Here is a 19,617-nt window from a genome sequence, read left to right as displayed (position 1 = left end):
GGCCTCTGACCCCTGGAAGGAACCATCCAGGCTAGAGGCAGGAGGGATAAATGGACATTCTTCATGCCCAGCCCTGAGTGTGCCTGATTCAAAGCCTTTTATGTAAAGGTAGATCTGCGTGCTTGACTCAGGGCAAGGGGGGAGTCGACTGCTGGATTCTTTACAGGCTAATGCTTACGTCCTTAAAATCATATGGAAAAGAATGTGCAGTATAGCACATAACTCTATAGAACTCCTACCTACTCCTCCAGCTTGAAAAGATTAAGACCACCAATAAGAAAATAACATCTTCTCCATAATCTTCCCCAACACCTTTACCATAAATCTAACTTAAAGTACGGACACCACTTTGGATAAAAGAGAGATACAGATTTACTGATCACAGTGTTCATGTTCGTTCTCTACACAGAGAGAAGAGATTGGCCAGATTTAATGAGTGAGTTTGGGGTCAGAACAATATTTGATTTTCGTTCACATGCTATAAAGAGCCCCAACCCGCTGAGAGAGGGAGGCAGGCTGCAGCAGTGGGAAAGACAGAGAGATCCCACACCGCTCCTTTTTGGGAAATAAGGAAGCACATATTTTGGAAACTCACTCTCTGAGGTAGGGGTGGAGGGCTTCTTGATCTTCTTGTCAGCTGCAGTCGAGTTTGTGTCTGTAGGATCTACGGAAGAGGGGAAAAAAAAAAAAAAACATGGCCCCAAAAATATGCTACTTATTTCCATTTCTTTCTTATCTGATAAACTATCTGAATTCCTACTTAATGTGTCAGTAACAGCAGCTAACCATTGTCTCTTAAAGTACTTAATACAAATGGACCATTCATGTTAAAAATGGAATGATTCTCTGGGAACTTTCAATAAATTCGCTGGCTTTCCCATAATCCTGGTTGGAGGCTTCCCGGAATCAGGAGGGAATAAGGGAAACCAGGGAATGCATTACAAGCTCCCAGAATTGTGCAACCCTGCTCTGGACTATTTAAGGTGGACTGAATCATACTTGCTAAATAATGTTTCAGTATCTCATACTTTAGCATTAACATCAACAGTAGAAGTATGAGAAAGTTAAACTAATTTGTACTTGCTTGGGAATCTAAAACTAGGATTGAACTGTGCGTGCCTGGATATTGTTTTGATCCAGGCCTGTTAATGAGTGCTGGGGGGGCTGGGGGAGGAGGACGTGCAGTGGGAATCTGGAACAGGGACTCCAGCTAGGCTAATTTGTCCGCTGTAATTGCAGGAAGTGTCTGGGCTGAGGCCGGGGCGGCCGTGAGGCTGAGGGGGACCCATGGGAGTGGGGAGCAGTCAGAGGGACACGTCAGCCTGAAACAACTCACCATCCACCAGCACCATGCAGGAACACTCAGCTTTACCGGCAGAGTTCTCTGCCCGGCACTTGTACTGGCCCTGGTCCTCGGGCAGAGCCTTGTCGATGGTCAGAGAGCACTGGCCTCCTGCGGGAAAACAAAGATACACACACAAGGGACCTTAGCTACAGTGGCCCCAATAGACACACACAGTGGCCACCAATACACACACAGACAACCATAGCCAGAGAGGCCTCCATTACTACCCTATGGCTCCATGAGAACATACTTCATGTGTTATGGCGGGACGTAAATGAAGTAAATGAGAAATGTAAACTTCCCTCTCAGAGCCTGAAGCTATGCATTCTTCAGCATGACCTTCGGTGACACTAAAGTGAGAATAAACATGACCTGGAGGGTCACCAAGTAATAATTCCATTGTATCATTACTAGACATGGCTGTGTGACAGTTGGGATTTGGGGCTGTTTCTCTGACATTAAATAACAGCTGGGGGTTGAGGAGTGTACCACATTTTTATGTTACCTTGCTACTGCCTGTTGATCATCTTATTAAAATTTCCCCTACCCCTAGCTCTGGTCCAGGGCGTCATTTGTCTGCGCTCTCACTAACAGAGAGGCAACTCGTTGTTGTTATGGGACCAGAGCAACTCTTACCCTCTGCTACCACAAGGACAAACTATGGACTAACTCATCCCCATACAGTTGCACAGTAACTGGACATACACAGTGGAGCAGGAAGGCCAGAGTATCAGGCAATGTGAGAAATCTCCACAGCTCATCAGCACATCAAGCTGCCTGAAATAAGAGCTGAAATGATGGATGGCTGCATCCCAAATGACACCCTATTTCCTATGGGCCTTGGTCAAAAGTAGTGCACTATTTAGGGAACAGGGTGCCATTTGGGACGAACATGATGTGTGTACGTGTGTGTATGTGTGTGTGTAGGTGCGTGAGGGACCCCCAAGAGCTCAGAAAAAGGGAATTAGCTATTATTACTCTATTACTCACTTTATACCACGTTGTATATGAGAGGGGCTTTTTACATGGAACCAGTACAAAATATATCGGCGCTATGATGACATCGATGACAAAAAGTTCTACAGCTGCTCCATCGAGAGCATTCTGACTGGTAGCATCACCGCCTGGCATGGCAACTGCTCGGCCTCCGACCACAAGGCGCGGGTAGTGCATACGGCCCAGTACATACCAGGCAGTGTCAGAGGAAGGTCCTAAAAATTGTCAAAGGATCCAGCCACCCTAGTCATAGACTGTTCTCTCTACTACCGCACGGTAAGCGGTACCGGAGCGCCAAGTCTAGGTCCAAAAGGCTTCTTAACAGCTTCTACCCCCAAGCCATAAGACTCCTGAACAGCTAATCAAATGGCAACCGGGACTATTTGCATTGACCCCCCCCCCCTTTTTAACGCTGCTGCTACTCGCTGTTTATTATCTAGGCATAGTCACTTTACCCCTACCTACACGTACACATTACCTCAAATTACCTTGACTAACCTGTACCCCCGCACATTGACTCGGTACCGGTACCCCCTATATATATAGCCTAGTTATTATTTTATTGCTACTCTTATTTTTTACTTTAGTTTATTTAGTAAATATTTTTCTTAAATTGTATTTTTCTAAAAACTGCATTGTTGGTTAAGGGCTTGTAAGTAATCATTTCACGGTAAGGTCTACACTTGTATTCGGTGCGTGTGACAAATACAATTTGATTTGATCGACTTCCCTATGTAAAGGGATATGTTCCCGTCATATCCCATATCAAATGCCTGTAATACTTCGGTGAAGGAGGGAAAACTCAGTCATATCACTGTCTTTCTGTCTGTCATATGCACACCACTTTCTCATATTAGAAGCCAAGCCTCCACAGACATGAATAATGCATTAATGAAATGGAATGCGTCCCAAATGGTAGCCTAGTCCCCATGTCCCTAAAACTCAACTCTGGACCCTGAAGCCAGTTAGTTCCACAGTGATTTTTCATTGTTCCCCTCTAATCAGGGACTGATTTACATAGGTGCAATTAACTATCAGGTAGAACAGAAAACCATCGTGCTCCGGACCTCGTAGGGTAAGAGTTGAATACCCCTGCCCTATGTAGGGCACTACTTTTGGGCTCTGGACTATAAAAAGGGAATAGGGTACCATTTGGGAGGCAGACATGGTCGGTTTAGTAGTAGGCCACACATTTACCTTCGTTGGACAGCTTGATAAACTTGGAAGGCTTGATGACCTTCCCGTCTAGTGTCCAGGTAGTAGTAGCAGGGGGGTCACAGGTCACCTGGCACTGTAGCCGCAGTCGAGCCCCGTCCACCACTCTCACATCACTCAGCTTCTGACTGAACGCTGGCTCCTTTCCAATGTTGTTATTCTTCTTATCAATAATCCCACCATCCACACAGTTGACAGCGTTCTTCTCCTTCTCTTTCTTGTCAGGGGAAGAAGCAGGAGCTTTGGGTGTTGCTGCTGCCGGTGCCAGAGCTGCTGCTGGAGCAGGGCTCTCCCCGTTGTTCGCCAAGCTTGTCTGCTTCTTCTTGTTGGCCAGAACCGATCTAAAATCTGCAGGCTCTCCTTTCACGGCAGGAGCAGCGCCTGGTTTCGCGGCTCCCCCCTTCTTCCCCAGGACGGCTCTGAAGTCCACCTGCGCGGGGGCGTTGACCTTCCTCTCATCTTCAGACAGGGTCTTCGGCTTGACCCCTCTGGGTTGGAGCTGGCTCCTGAAGTCCATCTGTTCCGCCGTGATCTCCTTCAGGTCCTCCTCGGAGACGCTCTTGGTGGTGACTTTCCTGCCCAGCACCGTGCGAAAGTCGCGCTGCTCGGCCTCCTGCAGGCGGATCTGGTCCTCGCGGTGCTCCTTGGTCTCCACGCGCCTCTTCAGGAGTCCCCGGGCTGCACTGGGCTCCTCTGACTCCACTGGCTCCTGCTGCTGCTGAATGGAGCTGCTGCTAGTGCTGCTGCTCGGTGCTCCTCTGCCTCGCACTGTCCCGTCCACTCCTCCCACACGCTGACAAGGCTCAAGCCTGCAGTAGCACAGAGAGACAGAGGAGGAAAAAAACAGTGGTCGTTTAAAAGCCCCGACATCCACTGGTTAATTGGGGGGGGACCACAACTCAACTTGATGTTACATCAGAGATGACTTCAGTAGCCTTATAAGGGCATGCACTCTGAACGGGGCCCCATCCCCCAACCATCCGCCAAGCCCCTGGCTTTGAACAATGGCACAGCTGGAAAAGGTACTGTAAACAATGTATTTGGTTATATTCAGGGATTAAGCTGATTCAAAACCAGGGTCTGGGGAGGGGGGAGTTAGTGGGGAGCAGGGAAGGCAAAAATAGTCCAGGCTGAGGGGACTCGACAGTGAAGCAGTAGGATAGCTAGCTACATACGTTTGGTGCTCTCCACTGGACACCACAGCACCCTCACTGACCAACAGAGTGGCAACACAACTGCATTCTCCCACTTTGTTCCTAGAAGAAAAGAGAGAGGATGAGAAGGTGAATGGAAAACTAGGGAGGGGGAAGGTTTTAACTACTGGCCCTTGCTTTTAAGACCAAATCAAGAAGAGGCTCAGTGATGTGTCTCAGTGATGCCGGTCTTGGATTGCCTTAAAAACACTTTTTCAACATTCGTAACCCTCACACTAATCCATGTATTGTAATAACCAATCAAAACATTGATTTAAAATTCAACTTTGGCAGAGGCAGACATGTGGTAGTAGCACCTTATAGCAGTGGTTCTCAAACTGTTTGACCAGCACACATTTTCAAGACACAAGATAAAATAAACTACATTTTACACTTAACATTTTGAGCTGAAAGTCATTCATGTTAATAGCCAATATCAACTAGGGATATCATGTCACTTCTCTGGAGTCCAGAGCTAGCAGATGTGATCATACAGCCCACCTGTATGCAGCGGAGGGTGCAGGAGAAGGCAGCAGACGTTTTACGTGCCCCCAACCAATTGTGTTATTTTGTTTGTTTTTTAAATTATTTTGTACATAAATGTTGCCGCTATCGTCTCTTATGACCGAAATTTAACTTCTGGATATCAGGACTGCGATTATTCACCACGGACTGGCAGAATCCTTTTTATCCTTAAACGATTCTGAGGCCGAAAGCAAGCGATATACTGCTTTCTTGGGAACAGGGCCAGATTCCCGTGATTTGTATGAAGAGGCGTAGAATAATTGGCTGGAGGGCGGGCTGCCTTCTGAGAAGTCGTAGCCGATCTGAAAAAAAACCACTTCCTTCCATTCTGCTAGCAAAAGTGCAATCTTTGGACAATAAAATAGATTACCTATCAACGGGACATTCAAAACTGTAATATCTTATGCTTCATGGATACGTGGCTGAATGACGACACTATTAAATACAGCTGGCTGGTTATATGCTGCACCGGCAGGATAGAACAGCGGCGTCAAGTAAGACAAGGGGTGGCGGACTATGTATTTTTGTGAACAACAGCTGGTGCACAATATCTAAGGAAGTCTCGAGCTATTGCTCACCTGAGGTGAGTATCTCATGTTAAACTGTACACCACCTACCTAGAGAGTTTATCTGTATTTTATGTAGCTGTTTACATACCACCACAGTCAGAGGCTGGCACTAAGACAGTATTGATGAGCTGTATTTCGCCATAAGAAAATGGGGTGTGTGTCTATTTGTCAATAACAGCTGGTGCACAATGTCTAATATTAAAGAAGTCTCTAGGTATTGCTCGCCTGAGGTATGATAAGCTGTAGACCACACCATCTACCAAGAGAGTTCTCATCTATATTATTCGTAGCCGTCTATTTACCACCACAGAGCGAAGCTGGTACCAAGACCGCTCTCAACCAACTCTATAAGGCCATAAGCAAAGAAGAAAATGCTCACCCAGAAGCGGCGCTCCTAGTGGCCAGGGACTTTAATGCAGGCAAACAAATCAGTTTTACCAAATTTTTACCAGCATGTCACATGTGCAACCAGAGAAAAAAAAAATTCTAGACCACTTTTACTCCACACACAGAGATGCATACACATCTCTCCCCCGCCCTCCATTTGGCAAATCTGACCATAATTCTATCCTCCTGATTCCTGCTTACAAGCAAAAATTAAAGCAGGAAGCACCAGTGACTAGATCAATAAAAAAAGTGGTCAGATGAAGCAGATGCTAAGCTACAGGACTGTTTTGCTAGCACAGACTGGAATATGTTCCGGGATTCCTCCGATGGCATTGAGGAGTAAACCACATCAGTCATTGGCTTCATCAATAAGTGCATCGATGACGTCGTCCCCACAGTGACCGCACACGTATATACCCCAAACAGAAGCCATGGATTACAGGCAACATCCTCACTGAGCTAAAGGCTAGAGCTGCCGCTTTCAAGGAGCGGGATTCTAACCCGAAAGCTTATAAGAAATCCCCCTATGCCCTCCGACGAACCGTCAATACAGGATTAAGATAGAATCGTACTACACCGGCTCTGACGCTCGTCGGATGTGGCAGGGCTTGCAAACCATTACAGACTATAAAGGGAAGCACAGCCGAGAGCTGCCCAGTGACGGGAGCATAATAACAAATAACACTGAAACATGCATGAGAGCACCAGCTGTTCTGGAAGACTGTGTGATCACACTCTTCGCAGCCAATGTGAGTAAGACCTTTAAACAGGTCAACATTCACAAGGCCAAATGGATTACCAGGACGTGTATTGCGAGCATGCACTGACCAACTGGCAAGTGTTTTCACTGACATTTTCAACCTCTCCGAGTCTGTGATACCAACATGTTTTAAGCAGACCACCATAGTGGCTGTGCCCAAGAACACTAAGGTAACCTGCCTAAATGACTACCGACCCATAGCACTCACGCCTATAGCCATGAAGTGCTTTGAAAGGCTGGTCATGGCTCACATCAACACCATTATCCCATAAACCCTATATCCACTCCAATTTCCATGCTGCCCCAACAGATTCACAGATGATGCAATCTCTATTGCACTCCCCACTGCCCTTTCACACCTGGACAAAAGGAACACCTATGTGAGAATGGTATTCATTGACTACAGCTCAGAGTTCAACACCATAGTGCCCTCAAATCTCATCACTAAGCTAAGGACCCTGGGACTAAACACCTCCCTCTGCAACTGGATCCTGGACTTCCTGACGGCCGGGTAGGTAACAACACATCCGCCACGCTGATCCTCAACACAGGGGCCCCTCAGGGGTGCCTGCTCAGTCCCCTCCTGTACTCCCTGTTCACTCATGACTGCACGGCCAGGCACGACTCCAACGCCATCATTAAGTTTCCTGATGACACATCACCGACAACAACGAGACAGCCTATAGGGAGGTCAGAGACCTGGCCGTGTGGTGCCAGGACAACAACCTCTCCCGCAACAATATCAAGATAAAGGAGATGATTGTGGACTACAGGAAAAAGAGGACAGAGCACGACCCCATTCTCATCAACGGGGCTGTAGTGGAGCAGGTTGAGAGCTTCAAGTTCCTTGGTGTCCACATCACCAACAAACTAACATGGTCCAAGCACACCAAGACAGTCATGAAGAGGGCACAACAAAGCCTATTCCCCCTCAGGAGACTGAAAAGATTTGGCATGGGTCCTCAGATCCTCAAAAGGTTCTACAGCTGCACCATTGAGAGCATCTTGACTGGTTGCATCACTGCCTGGTATGACAACTGCTCGTCCTCTGACCACTACAGAGGGTAGTGCGAACAGCCCAGTACATCACTGGGGCCAAGCTCCCTGCCATCCAGGACCTCTATACCAGGCGGTATCAGAGGAAGGCCCTAAAAACTGTCAAAGTCACCAGCCACCCTAGTCATAGACTGTTCTCTCTGCTACCGAACGGCAAGCGGAACCGGAGCGCCAAGTCTAGGTCCAAGAGGGTTCTAAACAGCTTCTACCCCCAAGCCATAATACTCCTGAACACCTCATCAAATGGCTACCCAGACTATTGGCATTTGCCACCTCCACCCCCCCTTTTACACTGCTGCTACTCTCTGTGGTTATCATCTATGCATAGCCACTTTAATAACTCTACCTACATGTAGATATTACCTCAACTAACCAGTGCCCCCCGCACATTGCCTCTGTACCAGTACCCCACTGTATATAGTCTCGCTATTGTTATTTTACTGCTGCTCTTTAATTACTTGTTATTCTTATCCATAAAAAAAAAAACGGCATTGTTGGTTGGGGCTCGTAAGTAAGCTTTTCACTGTAAGGTCTACACCTGTTGTATTCGGCGCATGTGACTAATACAATTTGATTTGATCGGATGAATAGCATGGTCTGTCTGTAGCTTTTGCCTTCCTCACAAATATCGTACTAAATTAGCCAGAATGTTACATCTTCAGCCACAGGTATTGAAGGCAGTGTGATGTTACAGCTATATATATACATACAGCCAGTAACTTACACAAGTGCTTTCTGGTCACTAATCTGGATATGTGTGCCCACCTTTGCGTGCCAATGCAGATGACTGGTCTTTGGTCATGATGAACAGTTAAGACGCGCAACTTTTTGGTTCTGAATCACAGAGATGTTTTTTAAGAAGAATTTGGTCCAACATTGTAGGCCTATGTAGCTAACCAGATTGAATAGGCAAAGGTCTAAATATAAAATACCAATAGTATATGTAGCTTATTAAAATATGTTTGGAAACTAAATATTTTCCCGCATTCAGTTTCCCAAAACCTTCGACCTCCCAGCTTAAAAAAACACTACCTTATAGTATGTTATACTGTAAATGACAGCCCCTTCTCCCGATACTACAGAAGTGAGTCATCTACTGTATAAGGAGTCCAGCACGTCTCAAATGGCACTACAGAAGCCTACCTCAGACTGATCTCGTAGTCCCCGGCGTGGTGGGACCGGACTCGCCTGATGAGCAGCGACACCACATCCTCTTTCTGCAGAATCTCATAGTCCAGCCCAGTGGTCACCACCTGGCCCTGCTTCATCCAGCTCCACTGGGGGAAGGGGTCCCCAGCGATGGCACAGGACAGCAGGACATTCTGCCCCAAGGAGGCAGTGGTGGACTTGGGCTTAGTGATGAACCAGGGCTGCACCCCGTCCTGGGGCTCTGGAACACAGACAGAGACAACATTATGGCATGAATAGGGTTGGGATTTTCCTGTAACTTTCTTCCATCAAATCCTGCTTGGAAGATTCCCTGATTTCCAACTTATTCCGGATTCTCTGATTCCAGGAATATTCCAAATCGGGATATCTGGAAAACCTGGGAATTTACCCTAGGCATAAACTACATCCTACTAGAGATATTTAACCAGACATACTGAGCTAGCTAGGTGGAGTTATCTAGGCTACTAGCCTACCTTGTACAGTGAGCGAGGCCTCGGTGCGAACCTCTCCCACTTCGTTCCACACCTCACAGGTGTACTTCCCAGTGTCCTCAGGGAAGACTTCCTGGATGAACAGACTGTATTGGCTCTCTTTCCGCTCAAAGTGGAAGTCCTCCGACTCCTGGATCTCCTTTCCATTGTGGAGCCACACAATCTCTGGATGAGGATTCCCTACGACCACAACATTTTACATTAAACCTTGTGTTTGGACAAGGTTGTGTTTGGACAACCTTGTGTTTGGCTTTGTCTACCTGGTCACTGTCTCCAAATTACTTTTTTGCATTACTGTCCAAAGACCAATGCAAGTCATTATTCCAGAAATGAACATTTTTCTTGTTTCATGCCCCAATCATATTAAAGTATCTAAAATGTATCGTTTAGCTCAATAAAGCTACTTTAAGATAATTTGGACATGAAACACAAAACATACTAATTGTTGGGATAATAAGTTGATTGTTGGACAAACATGCTAAAAGGTTAGCATTTGAAGAAAGTGGCCAGGCAAACAAAACCAAAACATGGATTTCTGTCAGACTGCTTACCGAGTAAGGAAACCAATATGTAATTTTGTAATTTAAATCATTAGAATTGTGCCCTATAGTAACATGTTGTTATGGCAGGTCGTGTTACATAACACATGCTGTGACTTAGAATTATCTTGCATAATATTATGCATTTTCCACATAGGTATGATGCATGATCTAATTGAATAAATTGCATTTGGATTACTGTTATCATAAATCTCCATAAGAAAATACAGTGAGAGACCATCCCGCTCCATCACTATTTACATTAAATGATGAAAGGCCTAGAATAATAACGTAAATCATACTACTAGTGACTCCTGCCTCATGCGAACAACCTCTCAGACAAACAGGAAGTGGGATGATGAAGATGATATAATAATAAATTATAATACTCCAAGAGGCTACCCGTCCCCTCAGGTCACATGTTGGAAGGAAATGCAAATGCATAAAACAACCAAAAACCAAACAACTTATCTCTGGGGGGCTGAGCAGGAAATACCAGTGTCTAAAGCAAACAGAGTTGCTAAAAACACTGAAAACAATACCAAAGATATGAGTTTTCCAGCCTGATTAATAGGAATAAGGGCCATCACAAGACACCGACCAGGGTTGTATGTATTCATTGTGGCACACTGTCACGAAATGCTTTTCAACGGAATATAAAAACAAGCCGTTTTTATTGGACTAGTCTAGGTAGTCTGTTTTCTTTCATTTGCTACCTAAAGAATATGACCTAGTAGGAGGAGAGACGAGGCCTTCTCTTACCCATCACCTCCACGGTCATGATGACTTTGCTACCGTCCATGACGTTCAGATCCTTCAGACCTCGTAGGAATACAGGGGCAGACGGCTTCGATGGCTTCTTGGTGTCAACTGGATTTGGAGGGTCCGTCCTCTTGAAATTTTTCTTAGCTGAAATTTAACAACAACATTAGCAGGGTTACTTTAAGTACATGAGTAATTTACTAAGCAGCACACTAAGCCAAGACAACCAACTTGAGATTCAGCATTCCCCCAATTGACTGTCATGTAAATCAATAGTTATTTTAGATGGAGTCCTGGAGTACTATACAGTGCATTCAGAAAGTATTCAGACCCCTTCACTTTTTCCACATTTTGTTACATTACAGCCTCATTCTAAAATGGATTAAATAAAATGTTTTCCTCAATTTACACACAGCACCCCATAATGACAAGCAAAAACAGGTTTTTAGAATTTTTTGCAAATGTATTAAAAATAAAAACAGACCTTATTTACATAAGTATTCAGACGCTTTGCCATGAGACTCGAAATTGAGCTCAGGTGCATTCTGTTTCCATTGATCAGCCTTGAGATGTTTCTACAACTTGATTGGAGTCAACCTGTGGTAATTTCAATTGATTGGACATGATTTGGAAAGGCACACACCTGTCTATATAAGGTCCCAGAGTTGACAGTGCATGTCAGAGCAAACACCAAGCCATGAGGTCGAAGGAATTGTCCGTAATGCTCCGAGACAGGATTGTGTTGAGGCACAGATCTGGGGAAGTGTACCAAAACATTTCTGCAGCATTGAAGGTTTCCAAGAACACTGTGGCCTCCATTATTCTTAAATGGAAGTAGTTTGGAACCACCAAGACTCTTCCTAGAGCTGGCCGCCTGGCCAAACAGAGCAATCGGGGGAGAAGAGCCTTGGTCTGGGAGAACCTTCCAGAAGGACAACCATCTCTCCAGCACTCCACCAATCAGGCCTTTATGGTAGAGTGGCCAGACGGAAGCCACTCCCCAGTAAAAGACATGACAACCCACTTTGAGTTTGACTAAAGGCACCTAAAGGACTCTTAGACCATGAGAAACAAGATTCTCTGGTCTGATGAAACCAAGATTTTACTCCATGGCCTGAATACCATCTGGAGGAAACATGGCACCATCCCTACGGTGAAGCATGGTGGTGGCAACATCATGCTGTGGGTGATGTTTTTCAGCGGCAGGGACTAGGAGACTAGTCAGGATCAAGGGAAAGATGAACTGAGCAAAGTACAGAGAGATCCTTGATAAATACCTGCTCCAGGGTGCTCAGGAGCGCAGACTGAGGCGAAGGTTCACCTTCCAACAGGACAATGACCCTAAGCACACAGCCAAGACAACGCAGGAGTGGCTTTGGGACACGTCGCCGAATGTCCTTGAGTGGCCCAGCCAGAGCCCGGACGCTCCCCATCCAACCTGACAGGTGTGCCAAGCTTGTAGCGTCATATCCAAGAAGACTCCAGGCTGTAATCACTGTCAAAATGAGCTTCAACAAAGTACTGCGTAAAGGGTCTGAATACTTATGTAGTTTTTGTATTTTAGGAAATTAGCAAAAATGTATAGAAACCTGTTTTTGCTTTGTCATTTTGAGGCATTGTGTGTAGATTTGATGAGGGGGAAAAAACTATTTCATCCATTTTAGAATAAGGCTGTAACATAAAATGTGGAAAAAGTCAAGGGGTCTGAATACTTTCCGAATGCACTGTATATTAAGGCTGGAGTAGATTTCTTATAGTACTTCCCAAATGGCACACTATTTCCTGTATATAGTGCAATACTTCTGACCTGAACCCTATCGGGTAATACTTTAAGAATGTTTACATATCTCGCATTACTCATCTCATATGTATATACTGTATCCTTCACTATCTATTCTGTACTATCTATTGCATCTTAGCCACTCTGTCACTGCTCATCCATATATTTTATACTTATATATTCTCATCCCATTCCTTTACTAGATTGGGTGTATTAGGTTTTGTTGTGGAGTTTGTAAGAGATTAGGTTTTGTTGTGGAATTGTTAGATATTGCCTGTTAGATATTACTGCACTGTCAGATCTAGAAGCATAAGCATTTCGCTACACTCACAATAACATCTGCTAACCATGTGTATGTGACCAATAACATTTGATTTTGATTTGATTTGGGAGCCCTGTGCATAGCTTGGGAGTCTCCGCTCGTTCAGATAAAGATGAACCTCCGGGCCAAGAGCAAGAGCTCTCCTACATCAATAACTCAGCTGTCTGGCAATCTACTGCAGCCAGGATATCTGAAACCTACAGTACTGAAGAAACCATGCCAAAGAATGTGGAAAACTGTGTTCTCAATGACATTGAAAGCCAAGCGTATAGTCTGAAAACTTTCAGAGGCTCTGGAGCAGAACGTTACAAGTGTACAGCTGATCCTCATATGGACTTGTAGTTGAAAAATTAGAGGTTGACCGATGATGAAGGCGGTGATGAAGACACGTCGGCGCCAAGGCACAGCGTGATGATTTGATCACGATTTATGGCACTGTCCGGATGGATGGCCATATTTTTACGCATCACAGGAGTGAAGCACATCTTCGCCAGTGGCTTTCTCTGGGGCCGGACATTGCCACGGAGGTCCACACTGGCACACTCAGAGGCATGATTAAACTTGAGTTGACTAATGAATCTAACTGTATGAATTAAATTGTCATGTTTGGATCCTTTCAGTAGCTCTAAAGAGCTGCAAATTTGACTAAGACTCAATGTACTATACGTGTTAAGGATTTATCTCTACAGAATTGCTGAACTAAACTGGTCGCCGGACGGCGGTCAGTCCAAAGATGGAGTGGCACAGATGTGTGCCCCTATCATTTAGATTGAGTGTGTCGATTAGGTTTAGAGAATGATTGTGAAGTTTTATGCCTTTCGTTATATTGTTTCCTGGCCAGCAGAGTGATGCTAATTAATCGATGGAGGCAATTGAAATCGATTTCGCCCTAGGTAGGATAAAGGTTTGATGGGTTGCTAAATTCATTGAGAACTTGTATTGCAAATCTCCTGGCTATGCTTTGTAGGCCTATGCCATAGTGTGGTGTGTATGCTATGTTATTAGACAAACAATTTTCTACATTGTTACTTTGACTTATGGTATGTACACATTTGATCATTATATTCTTATTGCATACTTGTCATGCATCTATCACTTTTAAATTGGCTTCATACTGTAGTCCTTGTAATTCAGAGTAATATTCTTTGTTTTGTTGTTCTGGACTAATGATAAATATACAGTACCAGTCAAAAGTTTGGCAACACCTACTCATTCATGGGTTTTTCTTTATTTTTTACTCTTTTCTACATTGTAGAATAGTGAAGACATCAAAACTATGAAATAACACATATGGAATCATGTAGTAACCAAAAAAAAAAAGTGTTACAAAAAATCTAAATATATAGTAAATTTGAGATTCTTCAAAGTAGCCACCCTTTGCCTTGACAGCTTTACACACTCTTGGCATTCTCTCAACATGCTTCATGAAGACTGCTTTTCCTGTGGCGGTCCTTATGAGAGCCAGTTTCATCATAGCGCTTGATGGTTTCTGTGACTGCACTTGAAGAAACTTTCAAAGTTCTTGAAGGTCAGTCAATCCGGAAAATGTCATGTCTTTTCTCTTTGCTTATTTGAGCTGTTCTTGCCACAATATGGACTTGGTCTTTTACCAAATAGGGCCATCTTCTATATATCACCCCTACCTTGTCACAAGAAAACTGATTGGATCAAACGTATTAAGGAAAGAAATGCCACAAATTAACTTTTAACAAGGCACACCTGTTGAAATTGAAATGCATTCCAGGTGACTACCTCATGATGCTGGTTGAGGGAATGCCACAAGTGTGCAAAGCTGTCATTTTTTTTATTTCACCTTTATTTAACTAGGCAAGTCAGTTAAGAACAAATTCTTATTTTAAATGACGGCCTAGGAACAGTGGGTTCCTAGGCTAGTCCAAAATGAGTAGGACACCTACTCATTCCATTTTTTTAAAGTTTTTTTTCTACATTGTAGAATAATAGTGAAGGCATCAAAACTATGAAATAACACATGGAATCATGTAGTAACCAAAAAATAGTTCAACAAATCAAAATATATTGTTCAGGGGCAGAACGACCTTGTCAGCTCGGGGATTTGAACTTGCAACCTTTCGGTTACTAGCCCAACGCTCTAACCACTAGGCTACCCTGCTGTCATCAAGGCAAAGGGTGGCTACTTTGAAGAATCTAAAATATATTTTGATTTGTTGAACAATTTTTTGGTTACTACATGATTCCATGTGTTATTTCATAGTTTTGATGCCTTCACTATTATTCTACAATGTAGAACCTGGTAAAAAAAAAAAAAAAAAAAACCTGGAATGAGTAACACCTACTCCAAATTTTTGACTAGTACTGTAATTATACTACACATCGTACACTTGGGTTCCACCTTGACATCCCTGCTCTAAACTTGACTCAATTAATACGAGAACTTTGATCGCTAGAAACAGCTCATAAGTATCCATACATTGCTAATTCCATTACGGTACAAGATAGACACATTATAGTCTGGTGATGCAACGATTAGCTATCTTGCTAGACCCGTCAGAGACGCACAGGTCCTTATTCAATCTGACTCCATAATCGTGTATAAAATGCATAATTATTACAATAGAGTTCCTCCTACTCTGATTACATTTGGTCATCCTCAGAAGTCAGAGTAGAATTTCATCCATAACTACAGACTTGTCATCTGGAGAAGTTTCCAAAGCACAACGCAATGCTATTTCTGCGTCCCAATGGCACCCTCTTCCCTATTTAGTGCACTCTTTGTAAACAGAGCCCTGGTCAAAAGTAATACACTAAATAAGGAATAGGGTGCCATTTGGGATGCGGCCTATGAATACGAGATATGTCCTGAACGTTACCAGGTGTGCGTCCCAAAAGGCACCCTAATCCATATACAGTGCACTACTTTTGATCGGACGCGTTACAGTACTCCAATTACAGCTCAATCACCCTTTAGACCCGTGCTCTAAACACCACATCACAGCGACGATCTGGACATTTCAAATGACTGATGTGATGTTATTGGCAAACTTGTGAGGTACATGTCCTGAAAAAGCAAACACTTGGATAATCTCATTAAAAATGACCATAGGACATGAGGGATAAGGGCGATGTTCTTGCCAAGGTCTTTAAGAGTCATGAGAGTTCAAAATCAAATGATTTGACTCATCATTATACTTTAGTCATAATGGGGTAAAAAGCTAAGTTGAATCTAATGATTAAAACATGTATTATCACAGCACAGTGATATAGAAAGAAATCATATATCAACATAAAAGGGACAGAGGGAGCAAGAGGACAAGCTGTTCTGAGCAAACAGGCACATTTTCACGAGGGACTTCTCTATTGCGGAGGGCTTCCTGAGAGAGAGAGAGAGAGAGAGAGAGAGAGAGAGAGAGAGAGAGCAAGTAAGGGGACCTTTTAGGCCCTCGCTCCTTGATTCATACGCACCATGTATGGCGTTTGGTTCTACATAGAGTCAACCCCCTCCCCCACCCCCAGGTTCCTAAATCTAGTGGCCCTAACCTTGTGGACGTCAGGACCCTACAAGACAGGGCTTGTCATAAACACAGCCCACTGTCTGTATACATACCCAGCATGCCAGAGGGAGATCCAAGGCATCTACACCATGTTTCCATCAGCGCTGCTGCTTAAAAAGCCCTGCTTCACTGCTGCCTCAGGCTGCGTCCCAAATGGCACCCTATTCCCTTTATACTACACTACTTTTTGACCTGAGCCTATGGGAGCTTTCGTCAGCCCTGGTCAAAAGCAGTGGGAATATGGTGCCATTTGGGACCGACAGTAATCTGAGGAGCCCTCATAACAGTTTACACATGGCACAAGGGCCCGACTTTAAACAAAAGTTAATAATAATGCAGGGAGCCTAACTGCGTGGGACATCCTCTAGCCCCTCTACCAATCCTAAGGCATGCAATACTCAATATAAACATTTTGCATTTCCCAAAGGCATTTCAATAGTAAAAAGAAACCATTACACCTTACAGTATTCATATATCATTGGAGGCTGCTGAGGGGAGGACGGCTCATAATAATGGCTGGGATGGAGTGTATGGAATGGTAACTAACACAACACATACCATTCCATTCACTCCATTCCGGCCATTATTATGAGCCGTCCTCCCCTCAGCAGCCTCCGCTGTCATATACTGTAGGTACATGTACAGTATGATGATCTTAACTTACAGCTAACACTGCCATGACTGTTCTTCTACAATATCTTAGCTGTGTTGAACATAGCAGACTCACCCTACCTCTTAAACTGGCATCATATAAACTGGCACCAATCCACTCATCTACTTGTTCTCACAGGTTCAGTGTGATGCCAACTTGCCAAGCAAATCAACGGCCACTTGGCTTGCAGCTTGCCCATCTGCATGAAGCGTTACATCTTTAATCAGGGCTTAGAAAGAGACTCTTAATCAGATTGAAGTGAAGGTTAACCTGTAGATAGAGATCACTATGGAATCTTACAGTCAGTGTCATACTGTTAAACATAAGTGTATTATAAAGGACTTCATAGAAAGTGCTTCCAAACAGATTCCAAAAAGACTGATTGTGGATGTCCTTAAAGTTATACTCTCTCTCTGTTCTAGCACTCTTTGCTACTAAAAATGAATGAGTACCATTAGTTCTTAATGTTTGACCAAGATGGTTGGTGTGCTAGCAAGTCAAACAAGCTGCATTTCCCCTCTCTCTCTCTCTCATGCTGCACGTGTGGGAAAATGATGGTATTTCTCATTTTAAAAAGCTGAACCTCTGCCATGAAGCCCTGTGTGCGCTGAAAGACAAGGTTTTTGTCCCAAATGGCACCCTATTCCCTATACAGTGCACTACTTTTGACCAGGGCCATGGTAAAAAGTAGTGCACTATATAGGGAATGTGGTGCCGTTTGGGATGTAAAAAAGATGCATGCTGGAACAGAGAGAGCAGATGTTTCCTTAAATGCAACATCAGAGCCCTAAAATAGCTATTCTCTTAGAGCAGCAGCGCTGCTTATCAAAGGGCTCAAAGTACTCTCAATATAGACATTTCAGGGCTTTAGTAAACAGTCAAATGCTCATTCATCTGAGAAGAGAAGCATATTTCCTATCTCATGGATTGAGCACATTCTCAATACAGCCAAAATATTGCTAAGACTTAAAATAGCCTGATAGTATGAGATACATTTTATGTACAGTACCAGTCAAACGTTTGGACACGCCTACTCATTCAAGGGTTTTTCTTTATTATTACTATTTTCTACATTGCAGAATAATAGTGAAGACATCCAAAATATGAAATAACACATATGGAATCATGTAGTAACCAAAAAAGGTTAAACAAATCAAAATATATTTGAAATTTGAGATTCTTTGCCTTGACAGCTTTGCACACTTGGCATTCTCTCAACCAGCTTCACCTGGAATGTTTTTCAAACTGTCTTGAATGAGTTCCCACATATACTGAGGAGTTGTTGGCTGCTTTCCTTCACTCTGCGGTCCAACTCATCCCAAACCATCTCAATTGGGTTGAGGTCGGGGGATTGTGGAGGCCAGGTCATCTGATGCAACACTCCATCACTCTCCTTCTTGGTCAAATAGCCCTTACACAGCATGGAGGTGTGCTTGGTGTCATTGTCCTGTTGAAAAACAATTGATAGTCCCACTAAGCGCAAACCAGATGGGATGGCGAATAGCTGCAGAATGCTGTGGTAGCCATGCTGGTTAAGTGTGACTTGAATTCTAAATAAGACACTGACATTGTCACCAGCAAAGCACACCTACACCATCACACCTCCTCCTCCATGCTACACGGTGGGAACTACACATGCAGATATCATCCATTCACCTACTCTGCATCTGACAAAGACACGGCGGTTGGAACAAATTTGGTCTCATCAGACCAAAGGACAGATTTCCACCAGTCTAATGTCCATTACTCGTGTTTCTTGGCACAAGCAAGTCTATTCTTCTTATTGGTGTCCTTTAGTAGTGGTTTCTTTGCAGCAATTTGACCATGAAGGCCTGATTCACGTGGTCTCCTCTGTATAGTTGATGTTGAGATGTGTCTGTTACTTGAACTCTGTGAAGCATTTATTTGGGCTGCCATCTGAGGTGCATTAACTCTAATGAACTTATCCTCTGCAGCAGAGGTAACTCTGGGTCTTCCTTTCCTGTGGCGGTCCTCATGAGAGCTAGATTCATCATAGCGCTTGATGATTTGTGCGACTGCACTTGAAGAAACTTTCAAAGTTCTTGACATTTTCCGGATTGACTGACCTTCATGCATTAAAGTAATGATGGACTGTCGTTTCTCTTTGCTTATTTGAGCTGTTCTTGCAATAATATGGACTTGGAATTTTACCAAATAGGGCTATCTTCTGTATACCACCCCTACTAATTGGCTCAAACGCACTAAAAAGGAAAGAAATGCCACAAATTAACTTTTAACAAGGCACACCGGTTAATTGAAATGCATTCCAGATGACTACCTCATGAAGCTGGTTGAGAGAATGCG

General features: G+C 43.9%; 1 protein-coding gene across 5 annotated transcripts in view; it reads right to left on the bottom strand.

Annotated features, from left to right (window-relative positions):
- Positions 1–19,617, bottom strand: part of LOC120058222 (myosin light chain kinase, smooth muscle-like) — an 89,865-nt gene that overhangs the window by 24,214 nt on the left and 46,034 nt on the right. For all 5 annotated transcript variants that reach the window (XM_039006721.1, XM_039006716.1, XM_039006719.1 and 2 more), the window contains 7 exons: positions 11,009–11,155; positions 9,690–9,887; positions 9,190–9,436; positions 4,732–4,812; positions 3,539–4,365; positions 1,337–1,453; positions 596–664 (listed from right to left, as the gene is read on the bottom strand). In XM_039006721.1, coding sequence (XP_038862649.1) covers positions 596–664; positions 1,337–1,453; positions 3,539–4,365; positions 4,732–4,812; positions 9,190–9,436; positions 9,690–9,887; positions 11,009–11,155 — 1,686 coding nt within the window. The remainder of the gene's footprint in view (positions 1–595; positions 665–1,336; positions 1,454–3,538; positions 4,366–4,731; positions 4,813–9,189; positions 9,437–9,689; positions 9,888–11,008; positions 11,156–19,617) is intronic.

This window comes from Salvelinus namaycush, chromosome 13, assembly GCF_016432855.1.
Source record: "Salvelinus namaycush isolate Seneca chromosome 13, SaNama_1.0, whole genome shotgun sequence".
NCBI classification, from domain to species: Eukaryota; Metazoa; Chordata; class Actinopteri; order Salmoniformes; family Salmonidae; genus Salvelinus; species Salvelinus namaycush.
The sequence above is the reverse complement of the archived record's forward strand: the minus strand, read 5'-3'. Positions and strand labels throughout refer to the sequence as shown.